At 42.1% G+C, this 19,328-nt stretch overlaps 1 protein-coding gene across 5 annotated transcripts in view; it reads left to right on the top strand.

Moving 5' to 3' along the window:
* COMMD1 (copper metabolism domain containing 1) overlaps positions 1-19,328 on the top strand; it is an 80,147-nt gene that overhangs the window by 15,827 nt on the left and 44,992 nt on the right. For 4 of the 5 annotated variants that reach the window (XM_065059168.1, XM_065059167.1, XM_065059170.1 and 1 more), the window contains one exon: positions 11,571-11,852. In XM_065059168.1, coding sequence (XP_064915240.1) covers positions 11,571-11,852 — 282 coding nt within the window. Of the gene's footprint in view, positions 1-4,582; positions 4,608-11,570; positions 11,853-19,328 lie in introns of those variants that run through there. The other variant, XM_065059169.1, reaches the window with a different exon arrangement.

Raw genomic sequence — 19,328 nt, forward strand, 5'->3', positions numbered from 1 at the left:
GACATACAGACTAATGACAGAGGCAGGCTGGAGAAAAATATTGTGGTCATAGAGTCGTTTTGGTTGGAGAAGACTTTTAAGATCATAGAGTCAAATCATTAACCCAATACTGTCACTAAACTATGTCCCTAAGAACCTCATTTATTTGTCTTTTAAACACCTCCAGGGATGGTGACTCCACCGGTTCCCTGGGCAGCCTGTTCCAATGCTCAACAACCCTTTCCATGAAGAAATTTTTCCTAATATTCAATCTAAACCTTCACTGGCACAACCTGAGGCCATTTCCTCTTGTCCTATCACTTGCTACACTGGAGATGAGATCAACCCCCTCCATGCTACAACCTCCTTTCAGGTAGTTGTAGACAGTGGTAAGGTCTCCCCTCAGCCTCCTGTTCTCCAGGCTAAGCAGCCTCAGTTCCCTCAGCTGCTCCTCATAAGACTTGTGCTCCAGACCCTTCACCAGCTTTGTTCAGATGCTTTTAAAAACGAATGGTGAGATCACAGTGTAACCAAGACCACCAGTGGGTCACTGAGGGGAGCTGCTCCAGGGCTGACCTGGTCTGCAGTGGAGCAGCAGGTCTTGGTGCAGGACGGGTTTTCTGTAGACAGGGGAAGTCCAGAGCAGGAGCCGGAGCCGCCAGCTCTCATGGGAGTCTCCGATGAGACCTGGGCATTGCCAGGGCAATGGTGACCACCCCCACGCCTACAAAAAGCTGCTCAGGGGACGCTGGTGATCAGGAGTGCTGCAAACAGAGCAGGCAGATGGAGCGTGTTGTAGCAGTTGGCGTGGATGGGTGCGCAGGGAGAGCAGAGAAGCTCTCAGAGCAATGGCCTCTCTAATGTCAGCACCCACCACAAGTGATGCAGCTACCAAGACCTGGTGGGAAGATGCTGCCACCCAGGTGTCAGGCTGCAGGGTGTGCCCTGCTGTGACACCAGTACCAGAAGACAGCAGGAAACACAGCTGTGGGAGGTGTGCCCAGGTGGAGGGCACACACCTTACTGACACAGCTCTGAGAGGAGGTGAGTAGGTTGAGGAGCATCAGGGAGTGCGAGAGGGAGACAGAACACACCCTACCTTCTGTGGGACAGGCCTGGTATATAGACAGGGCACGTGGTACAGAAGACTCCCTGCCCTATCTCTGCATGGGGAAATGTGGTGACTCAAGGGATGGTGGACAATGGCAACATGTTCCCACCTGGCACAGAAGGAGGGTCTCTGCTATGACTACCCCACCTTCCCAGGTTGACTTGCACAAGAGGTATGAGGTCTGCAAGTCAACCAAACAACACTGTTGAGGAAGATGGTTCAACTAAGTTGGAGATGCCGCAGAGGTCAAGTCGGTGTCAAAAATGCTTCTATAAAGAAAAAAAGATAGGTTGTTTTCATAGGAGACTCCCTTCTGAAGGGAACAGAAGGCCCGATATGCAGACCAAACCCACTTTGTAGGGAAGTCTGCTGCCTCCCTGGGCTAAAATTGTGAAGAGAAAACTTCCTGCCCTTGGATTATTATCTGTTTTTTATTTTTTGGTAGGTAGTGATGAGGTTGCAATGGGAAATCTGAAGGCAATCAAGAGGGACTTCAGGGCTTTGGGATGACTGGTTAAGGGGTCAGGAGCACAAGTAGTGTTCTCCTTCATCCCCCCAGTTGGAGGGAAGATATGGGAAGACCCAGCAGAACTATACCTGGCTGTGGGGCAGATGTCACCAGCAGAATTTTGGTTTTTTTGATCATGGGTTGGTTTACATGACACCAGTCCTGCTGGCAACAAACAGGGCGCACCTGTCTCGAAGCATGAAAAGGATTCTTGGGCAGGAGTTAGCAGGGCTCATTGAAAGAGCTTTAAACTAGATTTTAATGGGTAAGGGAAGAAAACCAGGCTCACCAGAGATAACCCAGGGGGTGGTATTTGGAGGATGGGGTGCCAGTGAAGCCCTTCAGTCTGCCATCTCAGTGAAGGCAGGAGATGAAGAGCTTTGCGGCAGCAAACACACAAGGGTTATTGATGTGTTAGAAACCATGGAAGCACCTGAGAATGGTCATGTAGGAGTTAGAGCTTCTCCCCCCAGAAAAGTGGTGGGACCAATAGCCCAAATGAAGCACACTTACACCAATGCACATAGCATGGGCGATAAAGAGGAAGGGCTGGAAGCCATTGTGTAGCAGAAAAACTATGATATAGTTGCCATCACAGAAACGTGGTGGGATGACTCATGCAACTGGAGCGTTGCATTGGATGGCCATCAGCTCTTCAGAAGTGATAGGCAAGGAAGGAGAGGTGATGAGGCAGCCACATATGTTAGGGAGTGTTCTGATTGTCTAGAGCTTCATGAGGGGGATGGTAGGGTTGAGTGTTTATGGGTAAGAATCAAGGGGAAGGGCAACAAGGTGGATATCCTGGTGGGAGTCTGTTACAGACCACCCAACCAGAATGAAGAGGCAGTTGAAATATTCTGCAGGCAGCTGGAAGAAGTCTCTTGATCGCTAGCCCTTGTTCTTGTGGGAGATTTCAACTTACCAGATGTCTGCTGGAATTACAACACAGCAGAGATGAAACAGTCTAGGAGGCTCCAGGAGTGTATGAAAGACAACTGCCTGACACAGCTGGTCAGTGAGCCAACTAGGGAAACAACTGGACCTGTTGTTTTTGAACTGAGAAGGACTTGTGTGTGATGTCTGGAGGTTGGCTTGGGCATAGCGATCATGAAATGATTGTGTTTTTTTCTGTTCTTGGAGAAGTCAGGAGGATGATCAGCAAAACTGCTACCTTGGACTTCTGAAGGACAGACTTTGACCTGGTCAGGAGGCTGGCTGGCACATTCCCTTGGGAGGCAGTCCTGAAGGGCAAAGGAGTCCAGGAAGGCTGGTTGCTCTTCAAGAAGGAAATCTTAGATACACAGGAGCAGGCTGTCCCTGTGTGCCAAAAGATGCGCTGGCAGAGAAGATGACTGGCCTGGCTGAACAGAGAGTGAGTTCAGAGAAGGGCAACGAAGCTGGTGAGGGGCCTGGAGCACAAGTCTGATGAGGATCAGCTGGGGGAGCTGGGGCTGTTCAGCCTGGAGAAAAGGAGGCTGAGGGGAGACCTTATCACTGTCTACAACTACCTGAAAGGAGGCTGTAGCGTGGAGGGGGCTGGTCTCTTCTCCCAAGTAACAAGTGACAGGACAAGTTGAAATGGCTTCAAGTTGCACCAGGGGAGGTTTAGATTGGATATTAGGAAAAAATTCTTCACGGAAACAGTTATCAGGCACTGGAACAGGCTGCCCGGGGAAGTGGTTGAGTCACCATCTCTGGAGGTGTTTAAAAGGCACTTAGACGAGGTTCTTATGGACACAGTTTAGTGCTAGAGGTAGGCTGTGTTATGGTTGGACTTGATGATCCTGAGGGTTTCTTCCAACCAAAATGATTCTATGGACTCAATGATCATAAAGGTCTTTTCCAACCAACATTATTCTGTGATTCTTTTGCTTTCAATTGTAAGCTATGCCAAAAATAGCTGAATATCTACTCCTCTGTTATTGAACTTCATGTTCAAATAAAAAAGCAATTTTAGCTGAGAACATTTGGTTTGGTGAGCTTGTATGTGAAAAAAGATGTGGGTTTGGGAGAGTTTCTCCTTGGGGACCTTGAGGAAGAAAACAGAGGAGTCAGTCAAGAAGCATGGAAACAACCCATTGAGAAGAGTTTTATCTTCCATGTGCACATTTGACAAGTCTGGGTAGAATCAAGCTTAATAAGATTAGAAATGCAGGAAGGATGTAATTTTGTCTGAAACTTCATGCACACACATTATTCCCATCTGCAGTAGCAGTCAAGTAATTTTCTTTTGTTGCTATGTGTTGTGAGTACTCTCGTCCAAGAAGAAAGCTTGATGAAAGTCAGAATAACTGAAACTTAAAAATATTTACAAGTCTGCTGAATGTCCATTGACCTCATTAGTGTCTCCTTGGCAATCAATCAAAAGGCTCTCCAGGTTAGAATAAGAAAGAGGTGTTGCAAAAGATCTATTGCACACTAGAAAAAAAATTGAGCTACAGTCGTTTAAGCAATACGTATTTTATTACTTCTTAATGATTTATAGTTAGCTTTTTTCTATTAGCTAACAGTTTCAATTCACTTTTAACTGTATATTGCAGCTCAGTAAAAAGCAAATTAAAATAATATTGGAACATAGTATGGAACTTGAATAAAAGAAATTCATGTCATCTTCCATGGATTAGATGAAGACTTAAAGATTAGTTAAAATCTTCCTACTTTGATGTAGAAATACTAGATGTATTGTTAAGGTTACTGATGATTTTTGACTTAGAAATTTGAAGAGGTGTAGAGGCCTTTAGCTTTGGGGTTTTTTCCAAAAGGTGGGTCACCGTTTTCAAGTACAGACAAGCATGCTGTTTCATCTAATTTTATCTTAATTCTAATTCTCAGGAGAGCTCTTGGGCTCTAATAACAGTGTTTGTGAGGCACAACCTACCAACTAGTTGAAAACCTCCCTGTCTCCAGAAGCGTGGGAAAGTCTACTGGACTAATATCCAGCGAACATCTATGGGAACAGCTCATTTATTACAGGACTGGGTATCTCAGCAGCCCTTGGGAGAGAGTCTGGTTAGTACATACTTCCAAAGTGGACCCAGAAACCACAGGGTTGCAGACATGTTCTCGTGTTCCTCCTGTGTGAAGCCAGTATTTGCAGAAGCACATGCTGAACTAACTTTGACAAATAGCTTAGCTTTACTAGGATCCACACGTGCTGTTGTGCCCAAAGATGATGAGGGATGCTTCTGTTCCTTCTGTGCTCTCCCAGGGGTGCCTTTCTTTTTAGATAGGGAGAAAAGAGCTACCCACCCCAAAGCCGCATGCAGCTTACCCCAAATCTAGTTAAGGTTTTCTTCTAAGGTTCATACGTGAAAGAAATGCCCAGTATCCTGATGTTAACAGAAATTGGCTTTGTGTGATCCGAGAGTGTTTTTGCTCAGCAGGGTGCCTTGGCACGCTCCTCCGTGCACGTGCTCCAAGGGTCTGCGGAACAGTTTTTGAGGTTATATTTCTAAGCATCTGAATTAGAAGGCTTGTGGTACAGGAATAGCCTCTCACGCCCACCTCCCAGAAATCTGAAGAGGCGAGTTCATCAGCACAGTACACAGCACTGCAGTATTTGTTTCTCGGAGGCTGTGATTTCTTTGTGCTTTAGGCTGGCAGCAGCCGGCAATTTTGAGGGTCAGCTGGAGAAAATGCCTACACATGCTGGCATGGCCAGCTCTTGGAGCCTTTCCATAATGGTTGACAAGTAATGTTTTATTTCTGGAAATGAAGTGTGTTCTTTTTTCCCTGTGGGTTTTGCCAATTGTTGTTTTTCACTAGTACTGCATGCCTGTCAGGCTGTATTTCTCAGAAGAGATAATGAATTTAAGTCTGTTTTCCTATTCTGTGTACCAAGGCACATGTCTAATGGATCTAATTAAGCCAATACAAAATTCTCCAGATTATCAAATATTGTTCCATTAAGGAAATAGTATTTGAAGTAATATTTTTATTGTCTGAATTATATTTGAAGGCATAGTCGGTATGTGTTGAAGGTGAATGCAGGGAGAAGTCAGTATGGCCAAAACTGTTTCCTGTTTAAAACATCTGCCCAGCCTTTGGAAAGAAAGGTGTGCCCATCTGCTTAGGATGGGATTTGCATGCTCTTAGTATGATGTGCTGTCTATAAACTGTGCTTCCTAAGGAGGAAAAAAAAAAGGCATGTTTTAACCAATCTCAAAATATATAATGTGAAGAAATTTTTAATATCTCATGGTGTTCTCTTACAAACTGTAGTTTTGAAAATAGGTGGGTTTTTTTACTTAGTCACTTAAGTTACTAGTCATAGTAATGTAAATTAAATTGCTCACTGACATAGAGCAGCTATGCTTTTATACATTCATAGAAAAGTTTTCTGCTTTTTGTTAGTTGAGGATTTCTATGCTGAAATAGTAAATCATTTGTGATTGCCAATAAAAACTGGAGTTAGGTCATACATAACTTTTTTTCCCTTAGTGTCATATTTCTAACACAGCATTTCTTGACGTGCTGTAGAACAAGTCATTGCCATTTATAAGGTGTATCCCTCTCAAACCAATGCTGATGGTGATTCAGCCATAGAAGCTGATGGATAAAATAGGTTTCAATGCCTTTGAAGTCCTGAGAAGTTTCCAGTAATGTTGCAAAAATGTGCATGTGTTGTTTATTCTGGCAGTGAAACTGCTGTGGGAGCTGGACAACAGCTGGTCATTGTGGTGGTGGTAAATGCTCATCCAAAGCTTCTGGGCTTTAAAAGCATGAGAGGGAGACCTACAATCAGACCTATTTTACCTGTCTTTAGTTATAAACACAGAATAACCCCTTATGTTTTAACTTTAAATTACTCCTTAGAAATATCAGTAAGGTGTATTTACTGTAATTTGATTTTCTATGTAATAAATGAGTGTTGCTAAAAGTAATGGAAAGAATTGTTCATAATGTTGTGCTGAATATGACTGGAAATATATATACTTTGCCAAGTTAAATTTAAAAAAATTCTCTAAGCTTAAATACTCCAAAATTTAACTGTGGTCATTCAGATGAGCAAGGGAGTAGAACTACGCATATTTAAAGAATTATTTGTGTAAGATTTTGTACAGTAAAAAAGAGAGAAGACCAGCAAAGACCTTAGTTGTTCTCTCATTCTTGGTAATTTGTATCAGTTTTGCTGTCCACAATGACATGTTTTGAAGTTGAGATGAAAAAGAATATTAAAATAAGTTGCTGTTCTGTGACTTGAAAACCTTTATTGCTGGTATGTTTACATGCTGGTATGTTTTGCATTATGTTAATGATAGTCATATACTTGTGCATCTCTACTGAGATATTACTCATTGATTTATTGTACTTATTTCAAATTAAAAGGTATATTATTTTTTTAAATGGAGTTTTTGAGTAGTAGTCCTATTTCCAAGCTGTGAGAGATTCTAGTCTGAATGATGGACTGTATGGCTATGCTATTTAAAGCATGCATTATCTGATAAATATTCCACCAAAATCTGCTATAGTTGTTATCTTTTGGAGTCTTGGCTCTGTACACACACCGTATTAAATGATCCGTATTGTGTGTACATGTGCATGTGTGTCTGTGTGAGAGAGGGAGAGACTGCTAATTGTGATATGTGGTTTCCTTCCTCTCTTTTATGTAACAGGATTTTGGTAGCAAATTATTTCAGGGTGCTTATAATATGTGAATGTGCAAAGGTTTTAAATATAGCTTGTGTTGGATGTTAACTAATCATCAATCTGTTGATGATCTCTGCAAAACAAGCAAATTTAGCTGTCCTGTATAAGCCCTAGTAATACTGGTTTGTCCTCCTTATGCTTAAAACTGCAAGTCTGGTCATAAACTTCCTCTCTCAGATACATTTAGAAGTCCGATTTTTGTCATGTGTCAAGCACAATGAGGAACTTTGTGTGTGTGCTTTTTATCAGCTTAGCAAAGCATGGCATCTTGCAAAATGAGTTGTAAAGGGGGTGAGATTAAAAGAAGCTCCTGAGAATCACAGATGTGAAATACTTGAAGGAAACCAGCACAAAAGGTGTACATAAGCAGTAGCTGGTGTCACACAACATGCAAAACACACAGATGTAGTGATAGGAAAATATTAAAGCAAAAAATAGTTCATGCAGCGGTTCATAGACAGTCCTGTTCACCTAAGATGTGGATGTAGGAAAGGACTGTAAGTCTAAATAGCTTTTCTTTTGAAAATGAAGAGCTTTTCTCTCTTACAGCATAATTAGATATTTCAGGATAATTACCTCTTAAGTTAAATATCTTCATAATAAAAGCAAACAATATGTACAGATATGCTGAATGCCCTATAGAAAAGACAGAGCGGGGCACTAGGCATCTCAAATTTTAAAATGAATTGGTAGATACTTCTATTACGGTGGAACCCTGATACAGCCAACTGGTTACTCTTGTGGATTGTTATTTCTTTTCTTGACCGCATAACAGATGGCAGCTAATCCACTGTGAGAACGACCGAAGGCAGTGCTTCCTCTTCTTAAAAATGTTACAAAAGCTTCTGTTTCTGGTGTCCTTTTCTCTTGAAAAAAGCTCAGGGTAAGAAGGATGTGGTGAAGTATCTGCTGAAGGTTAAGCATGTCACAGTGTTGGCTTTACTCCCTTCAAAGCAGCAAACCTGCTCCTGTCTTCTGTTGCTTGGGTGATGCGTGAGCTCTTTGTTTTGGGTTAGTTCTTGTGTTTGTGGGGTTTTTTTGTGTGTGTGTGGTGTTTGCTTGGTTTTTTTTTACATTTACCTGCTGTTTTATTTCAGGCCACTCCTGGTGGGACTTTGACATCTGTCTGATAGTGTACTTTGACATAAAGCTGGTCTAGAGGAAGGTGGCAGGGCCTGCCAGTAGCTCACACCACCGACAGTTAATCGCTGATGAAATGGGGAGAAGCAGCAGGTCTCATGTCCTCAGCAAGCTCACGGAGCGCTAACCCATGGGTTTTTAGATAAATAATGCCCGATTTCTCAAACAAGAAATGTGAAGTGCACAGTATGCATCTGGCCAAACACCACATGGTATCACCCACTGGGTTGAAAAGGCGAGATTATTATTTCCCTGAATGTGTGGTTTCAGCAGTAGGAATACCATGTCGAGGAAAATTAAATTGAGGCAAATCCCAAGGATTGCAGTGTTGGCCATGCTTCACCTTACTGTGCTCCATATTGCTCGTGCTTGAAGGAAGCATGTTCATTTAGGGCAAGCTGAATCCATTTTGGGTGAGAATGAAGTAAAAGTGTCTGCTTGAAACTACGATGGGGAAACTTACCCGCAGTTTCCTCTTTACACCTCCTGTCCTCCCCTCCCTTCACCACTGTATTTAGCAACCATTGCCAGTTAGGCAGTGGGGATTTGAGGCTGTAGGATTATCAGCTTTGGAAAAAATAGATGGAAAAACTGGATATCTATTTTAAAAAGGGTTTGGGAAGAATAATTTCTGTTGCTGTGCAGGGAGGAGGAGTAAATAACCCCTTATAATACCTTGCAAAACACAAATGTAGTATTTAGCCTGAGAGAGTTCACTGATGCTTTGGAAGAAGCTGCGGTTGCATTTTTAAGGATTGCTCTGTGCACACCACAGGCTCTCCCCTGGAAGATTTGCGCTCTTGTTGCTGCAGCCAACACGCCACTGTGGCCAGTGCTGCCAACTCTGCTTTACTGGTGCAATATTTACCAGTTTTGCTTCCTCGTCTGTGGTGTGGAGGCAGCTGATGAAACTGTGGATGCTGCAACAAGCTGGGATGTCTCCTCACTTGTTTCAACCGTGACTGAGGGCACGCTACAGGGTGTTTCAAAAATAATTGAAATCAATACACCTTTGAAACTGGTCCCATCTTTTTGAAAAGCTCTGTGTATACGGGCCAGCTGTCTGACCATCAGAACAGCAGTGCCAGACCCCTGACCCAGCTCCCAGCAGCAACCAGTTGGGTATGCGTAGGGCATATTGGGGCCAGGTGCGCAATAAGAAGCCTCCTTGTTATCCTGCACTGGTACTGCATTGCCAAGTGTGCTCCCAGTTTCCTCATCACTGTTACTGATCCATTACCCTCCAGCTATCTGGGGGCAGGAATCTAGGATAAGTGGTAAGCACTTGCAAATTGAGTTTTAATGGAAGTTGTCAGGTTTTTTCCATAACCCAGCTTTGGGGACTAGGGGAGGAGAGTCCCTCCTGCTGTAAGTGAAAATCAGGTTTGTGAGCACTTGAGGAGCCTGAAGAAACATAAATCTCTGGGACCTGACAAGATGCATCTCAGAGTCCTGAGGGGATTGTCTGATGTAGTTGTCAAGCCACTCTCCCTGGTATTTGAGAAGTCATGGCAATCAGGTGAACTCCCTGATGACTGGAAAAGCAAAACATCGCACCCATTTTTAAAAAGGGTAGAAAGGAAGACCCAGGGAATGATCAGCCTGTCAGCCTCCCCTCTGTGCCTGGGAAGATCATGGAACAGATCCTTCTAGAAGCTGTGCTAACGCAAATGGAGGGCAGGGAGGTGATTCAAAACAGCCAACACAGCTTCACCAAGGGCAAGTCCTGCCTGACCAACCTATTGGCCTTCTGTGATGGAGTAACTACATCAGTGGACACAGGAAGGGCTACAGATCTCATCTGTCTGGATTTCTATAAAGCCTTTGACATGGTCTCCCACAACATCCTTCTCTCTGAGTTGGAGAGGTATGGATTTGATGGGTGGACTGTTCATTGGCTGAGTAACTGGCTGGATGGTCGCATCCAGAGTGTAGTGGTCAATGGCTCAATGTCTGGATGGACACCAGTGACAAGTGGTGTCTCTCAGGGGTCTGTATGGGGACCAGTCCTATTTAATATCTTCATCAGTGCCATAGACAGTGGGATCAAGTGCACCCTCAGCAAATCTGTGGATGACACCAAGCTGAGTGATACAGTTGACACATCTGAGGGATGGGATACCATCCAGAGGGACCTGGACAAGCTCAAGAAGTGGGCTCATGTGAACCTCATGAGCTTCAGCAAGGCCAAGTGCAAGGTCCTGCACTTGGGTTGGGGCGCAAGTCCTGGTATCAGTACAGACTGGGGAATTCAAGCATTGAGAGCCACCCTGCAGAGAAGGACTTAGGGATACTGGTGAATAAAAGTTTGAGCATGAACCAGCAATGTGCACTTGCAGCCCAGAAGACCAGTCATATCTTGGGCTGCATCAAAAGGAGCATGGCCAGCAGGTCAAGGGAGATTATTCTGCCCCTCTGCTCTGGTGAGACCCCACCTGTAGTCCTGTGTCCAGCTCTGGAGTCCTCAGTAGCATCACAAAATCATGGAATAGTTTGGGTTGGAAGGGACCTTCAAAGCTTATCTAGTTCAACCCCCGGCCATGAGCAGGGACATCTTCACCCAGATCAGGTTGCTCAGAGCCCCGTCCAGCCTGGCCTTGAATGTTTCCAGGGATGGGGCATCTACCACCTCTCTGGGCAACCTGGGCCAGTGTTTCACCACCCTCATTGTAAAAAATTTCTTCCTCATGTCTCGTCTGAATCTCCCCTCTTTAAAACCCTTGCCCCTTGTCCTGTCACTACAGGCCCTACAAAAATGTCCTGTCCCCCTATGTCTTGCAGGCCCCTTTTAAGCACTGAAAGGCCACAATAAGGTCTCCCCAGAGTCTTCTCTTCTCCAGGCTGAACAACCCCAACTCTCTCAACCTGTTCTCACAGCAGAGCTGTTCCAGCCCTCTGATCATTTTGGTGGCCTCCTCTGGACCTTCTCTAACAGGTCTGTGTCTTTCCTGTACTGAGGGCTCCAGAGCTGGACAGGGTTCTGAGCAACCTGATCTGGGTGATTGGACTAGATGACCTTTGAAGGTCCCTTCCAGCCCAAGCTGTTCTATGATTCTATCCCTTTAAAATCCAGTATTTGTAAAACCTTAAAGATGTGACCTTTTGGTAGACTGTTCAGCTTAAACTGCTAAAGAATATTTTTGGGCAACCTTTTTCCTTTTTCTCCTCTTATTTTCCCTGCAGTCAATTGCTTCAGCGGACATGGATTTGAATCAGCTGGATCCTTTTCTCACTGCCCAAACCAAAAAACAAGGTGGCATCACATCTGATCAAGCTGCTGTCATTGCAAAATTTTGGAAGAACCACCGAATGAAGATCCACGAGAGCCTGATCAATCAAAGCCGTTGGGATAATTTCTTGAAAAACATGAACTGGCGAGTGGATCTGAAGTCGCAGTCAAGACACGTTGATCAGATAAACACCCCTGTTGCAATAGTTGAAATGGAACTGGGAAAAAATGGGCAGGTAAGCTTTCTTTTGCAAAATATATAAACCTGATTTAGCTATGTATGTGCTGAGGCATTTTACCTATTGCTGAATTCACTGCATCCAAATCAAGTAATTGTATTTTTCACCACCAGGCCTTTAATGTACTTGAACTTGTGGTCCATCTTTGGATACAAAGATATGTTCTGGGTACTATATGCTATTTTTGATTATTTTGTATTTTTATATATGTAATAACAGGTTTCTTTACGCTGAGATTGGAAAATCTGAGAATGTAAAAATCAAACATAAAATCAGCTGTACTAGCAATTACATTAAAATTATATTTGTATTCCATGCACTTTTTAAAAAAAAAATAAATAATAAAATTAGTTAACATCTGCAAAGTAGAAGCTGAAAAAGAATAAAGTTCACAAATTATGGTGATCATGCATCATAATGTCTAATGTTTTAGGACAAATTAGTAGGAGGACTCTATTTTACGTACCACCTATTTTCATGTTACAAGTACATCTTTATTACCAGTAACATTTTGCAATCTGGGCTTATCTGCCTGAAAGAGATATATAGCTCTATCAGTGCTGAACACTGCATTTCTTTTTAATCTTTATAATTCATATGAGTATACAGCTAAAGGTATGGCTTCCCATCTTCAATTTTTCTGTCTTTTTCTGACAGGAAGCATGTTTCAATTCGAATAATTTTCAATTTCAATTTCAGTCTTTTTCCTCTGCAATGTGTTAGCAAATCTTAAAACCTCATTTCTTAGCAGTAGCTACCGCAGATCATACCATGATCTAGTTCGGGGGTTTTGGTGTTAATAGTTAACATTTAGCAAGTTTCCTTGGATTTAATAATATTTTAGTAGCATATAGCAAAAGCCTTCCTGGATTATGTATACCTAAAATGTGTATGTGCATATATATATAAACACACCTGGAGCCAATCTGTGCAGACTGATTTAATTGAAACTATACCAAGACCAGAATGAAAGTACAAGTAAATTGGGGTCATAGTGAGACAGTATATGTTGTTGTTCTGTTAGTCCACTTTTCCTCTCAGTCTTTGAAAGCTGACCCTTCCTAAGTGCTGACCCTCTGCCATCCACTTGTGTATCTCTGCAGTGACGAATACGATAATGGTGCATGTTGTTAGGTTTTTTCCTAGCTTCAAAGAATTGGAGCCTTCTGCTCAGGATCTTGAGATTGGAAATAATTGTATTGTATTAGTAACAAATGGGAAAAGTTGGCTTGTTTCGTTTTTAAAGGTTACTGTGAGTACATTAGAATTAGTACATTACTGAGCAAATGGGAAGAATAGCTGTGTTCATTAAAAAAAAAAACCCTTAACTCGGAACCACTGTTGTATTTCATCAGGGGATTATGTAGTTAGTGACTCTTGTTTTGAAATTGTTTTTCTCCCTGTAATGGATTATTACGGTAACATCAGTCAGCCAGTACATTTATATTTCTTCCACCCTGTGCAGTGAGAGAAAGGGGATGTGAACATGAAGCAAGAATACACATTTCTAAGACACTGTAACTTCCCTTACAGAAGAGCCCCACAACAAAACCAAATGTATTATTTTAGCTTCATATTTCAAACGTACCAAGGGAAGTGGTTGTGTGAATATATTTTTTGAACTGTCACCGGGCACAGCTTTTGTCTCCTTTGCCGAGGACAGTGCAGTAGTGAGCTGTCGGCAAGTCTGACGCTCAGAGCAAATACAGGTATTAGACTAGTACTTAGAGGAGTAATCATGGAGTAATTGGGATTGTCACAGCCTGAGTGAAAATTGGTGTTTATTTTGAGGGGCTGTGGTTTCACATGGTCTTTAGCTTTGGGTTGAATAGGTTGTCTGCTGACAAGCTTTTGTTTGAGGCAGTCCACAGCATGTTCACCTGCTGGGCTGAGGCAGGGGAGCTGGGGGAACCCCAGGACCAAACCAGGAGCAAGTGGGTTGCCAGAACAGTTCATCCAGCCCTCAGCCTCTTCTCACATGTGTTTGGGAACCTCCTGCAGAGATGGTCATAGAAACTTTACTATTGAGGGTTGAACAAGTTGGTCTTGCACACCAGATCCAGCCCACAAACTTAAAACTGTCGTGTTTTATAGCCTTTATGTGTATTTTTACTTTATTGTTAGCAATTTATATCTGTTCTAAATATTGAGTTTTGTAGGTCATCAAATACACATATGCTGGTACCTTTCAGAAACTTAACAGAGAGAACACCTTTTCTAAAAGGTTGTCAGTCATAAATGTGATTTGGCAAATGCTGAAGATCTCCTGGATTTGTAGAAGCAAACTGGCTGATGATTCAGGAGTAAATTATTCAGAATAGATGGTTTTCATTTGGATGCTTGATAACAGGGGAGTCTATAAATGTATTGATGTGCAATGAATTGACATTAATATTTCACGTACTTCAACAGAAGCAAAGAAATACCCTGTAGAAAATGTACCTTTTCAGAATTTAAAATTGCTCTGATTCTTCTCAGTGCCTCTGGACTGGATTTAGATCTCTGCTCGGCAGGCGGCCAGGCAGTTTGGTGAAGTGTCTGCTCCTTCTGCTTTAATAAGTAACCTTGCTTTCTGCTTGCCATCTCTGAATTTTAATCAGTCAGTTCTTTCATGACAGAAAGAATGTATGTGTTAGACCTAATATGGCTAGAAATGGAGAATTTGATGTAACTGGTTCATAAATGTCAGTAGACCAAGTTTACATGAATTTTGTCAAATTTCATGAATGTTTTCTGATGGAAGTGAGATGTTTGTGGGTTTGAGAACCCATTACAGCTTGCATTAATTAATTCTTACTACCCTTGGCATTACTGATAATAAAAAATATGTACCCTTTAAGTGCTCTTAAAAACACTTCTAATGATGAGCATTTGGAAATACCGGTGCTCTAGACTTTGAGAAGTTTCGTTCAGGATCTGTGAGTTGCAGTTTGAACTTTTCTTCAGTAAAGATTTTACAGTGACATTTAAAGTTTCCTTTGTGCTGGTGATGCATCCTGGTTAAAGGCAGATGAACGTGCCAGCCATGAAGTACTCTGCTTTGAAAGCCCATTTCCTTTAACAATATGGCTAAAAATAAAATCTTAAAGCAGTTGCACTTTAGCGTGCGATTGCCTTCATCTCTTCGTGATATTCAGTGCTCATCACACTCGGTCCATTATTTCCTTTTGAACAGCCCATCTTTTCTTCTCCACAATGGCTTTATCCTCCTGTATCTCTACACCTTGCTGACTTTCTCTTAAAACATCTATAGCTCCTTGCCCCCTTCTTTATGTCCTTTCTCATCTTGTTCTCCCTCTCTGAGCATCGCTGTAAAGCTGTTTTGGCATGAAATTTCAGCCGGATGCAAATCTGACGGGAGGGACAGTGGGGTGAGCTGGAGAGTCGCCCTTGTCGTGCCCTTGCTGCTCCATATGGCGAACGGTCGCTGCTGCACAACGTTCGGGTACCTGCAGATTTCAGTCACAAATTTATATCTGGCCTTGTCATTAGTAGAAATTAAATGCATTGGTTTTGCCCGGTGGATTAGCATTAAGATATATTTAAACTTCTTGTTGTAACATTGTCATGTTACTTCCCTAATGAGAAGTACCTCTCCCTTGGGGCTGTGTTCTTCCCACTAATATTCTGGGCTGCTTTGCCAAGAAGTTTTACTTTCTTTCACCATGATATATTTTGCAGTTTAATGTCTGACATTGGTCAAGTGTTACCGGTTAGCCTGAGCATTTGCTCTTGGCTTTTATGCTTTAACTTATTTACAAAGTGGGTATTTTCACATGCATCTCTTCTCAGTGTTTAAGATATTGGTAATCCATGTAATAGCACTTTTAGTGGAGTTTTATGGGGTGTTAAGCACATTTTCTGAGCAAAGAGTGTTTTCTGCCCTAATTTAAAATGAAGTCTGGGATTCCACAGCAGGATTCTTCCCAGAAAAATATGAGGAAATTGCATCAGGATTATGAATTAGAGGGTTTTCTTCCACAACACTGTTTATTTCTTACCTTTCCTTTTTTAAAGCATCTACCTGACAGAGGTGTTGTAATACTTAGTTAATGGTATATGGCAAGTAAATATTACCATATATCAAATACTAAAAACCACAATGTAAGTTATGAAATTAGGATAATTTCTTTGAAATTTGAGGGCAAAGGGCAGCTTCTCATTCCATATCATTTTTGTGAAGTCTGAAATCACCAGGGTTTTACATCTTCATATAAAACAAACATCTTTCTTTAAAGAATAGGTAAGCAGTGGTTAACAGGTGTTTGATAAATTACAACGGCTAATGTTTCCTAGTTCTGACTGTATCTTGATTGTAATTTTAAACTATCACTGGTGAGACAGATACTTTCTCATGAAAGGGCTTACTAGATGAAGCAATCCTATTCCAGTGCAATAATTTATCTTATACTCAAAAAGTAAGAACTGCCAGCTCAGGGTCTACCTCAGGTATATCACGTGTAACCTCTGCTAACAGCTGGGTCCAGACCCAATAATACAGGTGATAATTCAGATGTAGAAGGAATTCATAATGAGCATAGACAACTGTCATGAGCTATATGGGGGAGGTAAAATGATGCTAGGATTTTGAAGGACTGAAGCTTGCAATTTAATCAACTTTTAGTTTTTGTGACTTTTTGATCTTCTGGGAAAGACTGAAATAGGTCCCAAAGTAAACTTCTGGGAGATCAGAAGTGTTTCTGACTCATTAATTATGTGTATTCTACGCAATTTTTAGGTTGAAATTTGTATTAATTGTGCTATAAACAAAGGATAAGCTGATTCACACACATCGACAAATATTGAAGTTGAATGTGCTTTCACAGGATAATAAAGAAACTTAGCATTTAGCTCCTCTGAATCTCATTACCTTGCTAGGATTACAGACTGAAAGCCACTGAGGATCTGTTGGTGTTTTGCACATTTTTGTAAGCACGGGTCTCTTGGTTTCCCTGGGCTGCAGTTATCCCCACCAATAGCTTTCACTGCTGAAGAACGGTCAGATCAAGACAACACCATGAGCAAACTCATGCTAGAGGGAGGAAGGATTACAGCTGCACTTGCTTTTGCTTCTGCATGATTCCAGGTCAGGCTGCTTCAGAGCTGTCACCAGAAAGAACTTCAGATAATGGACTTCCAGTCCTTTTTATGTAGGATGTATTCTGAAAAGAAAAAGTTGCCTTTTATAGGATATTGGTATGGGCAAAGAGATGCTTATGGAGATGAAAAGCGTTTTTAGGTACCGGAACCAAAATAAGGGTAGCCTGGCCTGCAGAGGGGAAGGAAAAACAACCACCCAAACGTTTTTCATTTCCAGCCTGAATCCATTTTAATCTTTGCAGTTAGTAACATTATTGGAACTATTGTTCCAGTCAGAAATGGGAAAGTGTGGGCATTTAGAAGCCCAATCGATCCGCTTAACTGCAAGACCCTTAATGCTTTCATGTAATTAAAAATATAAAACCCGGTAGGTAGAAATTAGTGGAAAAAATCACCTTTGTGGCCAAACCAAATGTAATCACTTGAGCTTTTGTTCACCTTGGAAATTTATGAGCTGGAGGGAACAGTTACATAAAGCAGTATATTGCGAAAGCAAATAAAAACGAGAGAGGGCGTCGGGTCAGGCAGCACAGCGAAAACTGGAACACAGTTGGCTGACTTAACTCAGTTATTTCCTTAATCCTCCACATGGCACTCTCAGTAGTCTTTTGCTTTGACAGTTCAATTTTCATCACCTTCTCCTGAAAGCAAAGTGAAATTTGGGGACTGAGAAGAGAACTTTGTTATTTGTGGCTGTTGGGATTTTTAAGTGTAATATGGTACAGAGAGAAGAGCATTAAAATGATATATTAGTTAAATAATGTCTGACTTGAACTGTCACTTTTCCACTGTATATATTTGACTGTATTTTGATGAGTACCTCACCTGTTCATCCTAAATGAAGAAAGGATATTCTACAGTTAATGGCACTAACAGTCTCCATCCTTGTTTATTTTGTGCCTTGTGCACACACATATGGGCACGCATGAGCACACACACACACATATATATTTCTTGTCAACTGTTTGTACTCAGGAACTGGATTTGCCAACATAGTTAAATAGAACAATTTAAGTGAGACATCTATTTTTGATAGTAGCAGAGCTCAAGGTATTACAGGGAGAATTCTGTGTTAACTGGAGGTGAGCAGTATGAAGATAGATGTTACCATAATGATGCATATTTACTACCTTTCATCTGCCTCAATGCATATTTGAAATTTTTAACCTTCTCAGATAATACATTGAGGTCTTAGACCTTGTGACAGAGAGCTTGCCATCTGTTATGTATCTCATGTGTTCAACAGATATTTTGCAATCTAACGTCAACCTGGCATTCTCATGCAGTGATAAATTGTTGCGTAGCTTTGATAAAACAGCCTCCAGAGCTGCCTCTTGCAGCCTTCAGATAGAGACTACAGTGAGGCTGTGATGGGAGCAGCTGGGTTCAGCAGACCTGCCTGTTGAAAACTGTCTCCAGGAAATGCATTTCATCACTCAGCTATGCCTTTTTCTGGAATTGGCACTACACATCTATGAGTCAGTCAGAAGGACACGTGCTTCCTCCTTACGATCCCTATGTTATCCCTGCCTGCTTGTGGCTTTTCTGGACATCCTTGCCCTGTTTTCCTACCAGCTCCGTTGCCCCCAGCAGCAGTCAGTGCTCCTTTGGCACCATACCCTCAGCTCACAGCTCTCGGTCCTCATCCTGGCTCCCCTACTGAAAGTATTTTTATAACTTTACAACCCTGTATTTGCTATTCCTGCAGTGCTAGGGTAGGTTTCCCTAAGAGCTTGCAGCAGTGCAGGCTTTGAGATCTTCAGGACTCAATCTGGATAAAGTCACTGTGGTCAGACACACTGCCAGGGTCTATGCCACAACAGGCCCCAGCATTTACCTCACAGACTTTCAGGTGAAACGGATGCTTTCACGCTCTTTGTTTAATCCAGTCACTATATGCATTTCAGTTCCTTCTCTGTTCCCTAAATCTCAGGTGGAAGATTGAGCTAAGAGCGTTGCTTTTGTAGTTTGTGCTTTAGTTCAGTCTGAATGCGTGAACTTGGGGGTCAGGAAGTGAGGAGCTGGGTTTCAGCAGGCTGGGAATGCTGGTTTGGGAACTGTGACACTAGATGTTTTGTTGGGGAGAGTGTGAGTGGGCACACAAAAAAAGCTCCTGGTGTTTAAAGAAAACACATTGCAGAGGTTAGAAGCAAAGATGGCTGATGAGCTTCAAAACCTCCACAGCTCTGTCTTGGTTCTCTAATAAGAAAGTTCCTGGGTCACTACAAAACTTAGAGGATGCTTATGAGTTTCTTGTGCTTCCTCATCACTTTGCATTAACTGGGTAATGTGGAGACCCGAAACTGTGCCTCCCATCACCAGATGAATTGCCTGGTTTGAGGTAGGTTGTCAGAGCAGTTTCAATGTGACGCT

The sequence above is a fragment of the Columba livia genome, chromosome 3 (assembly GCF_036013475.1).
Source record: "Columba livia isolate bColLiv1 breed racing homer chromosome 3, bColLiv1.pat.W.v2, whole genome shotgun sequence".
In the NCBI taxonomy this organism is placed as follows: Eukaryota; Metazoa; Chordata; class Aves; order Columbiformes; family Columbidae; genus Columba; species Columba livia.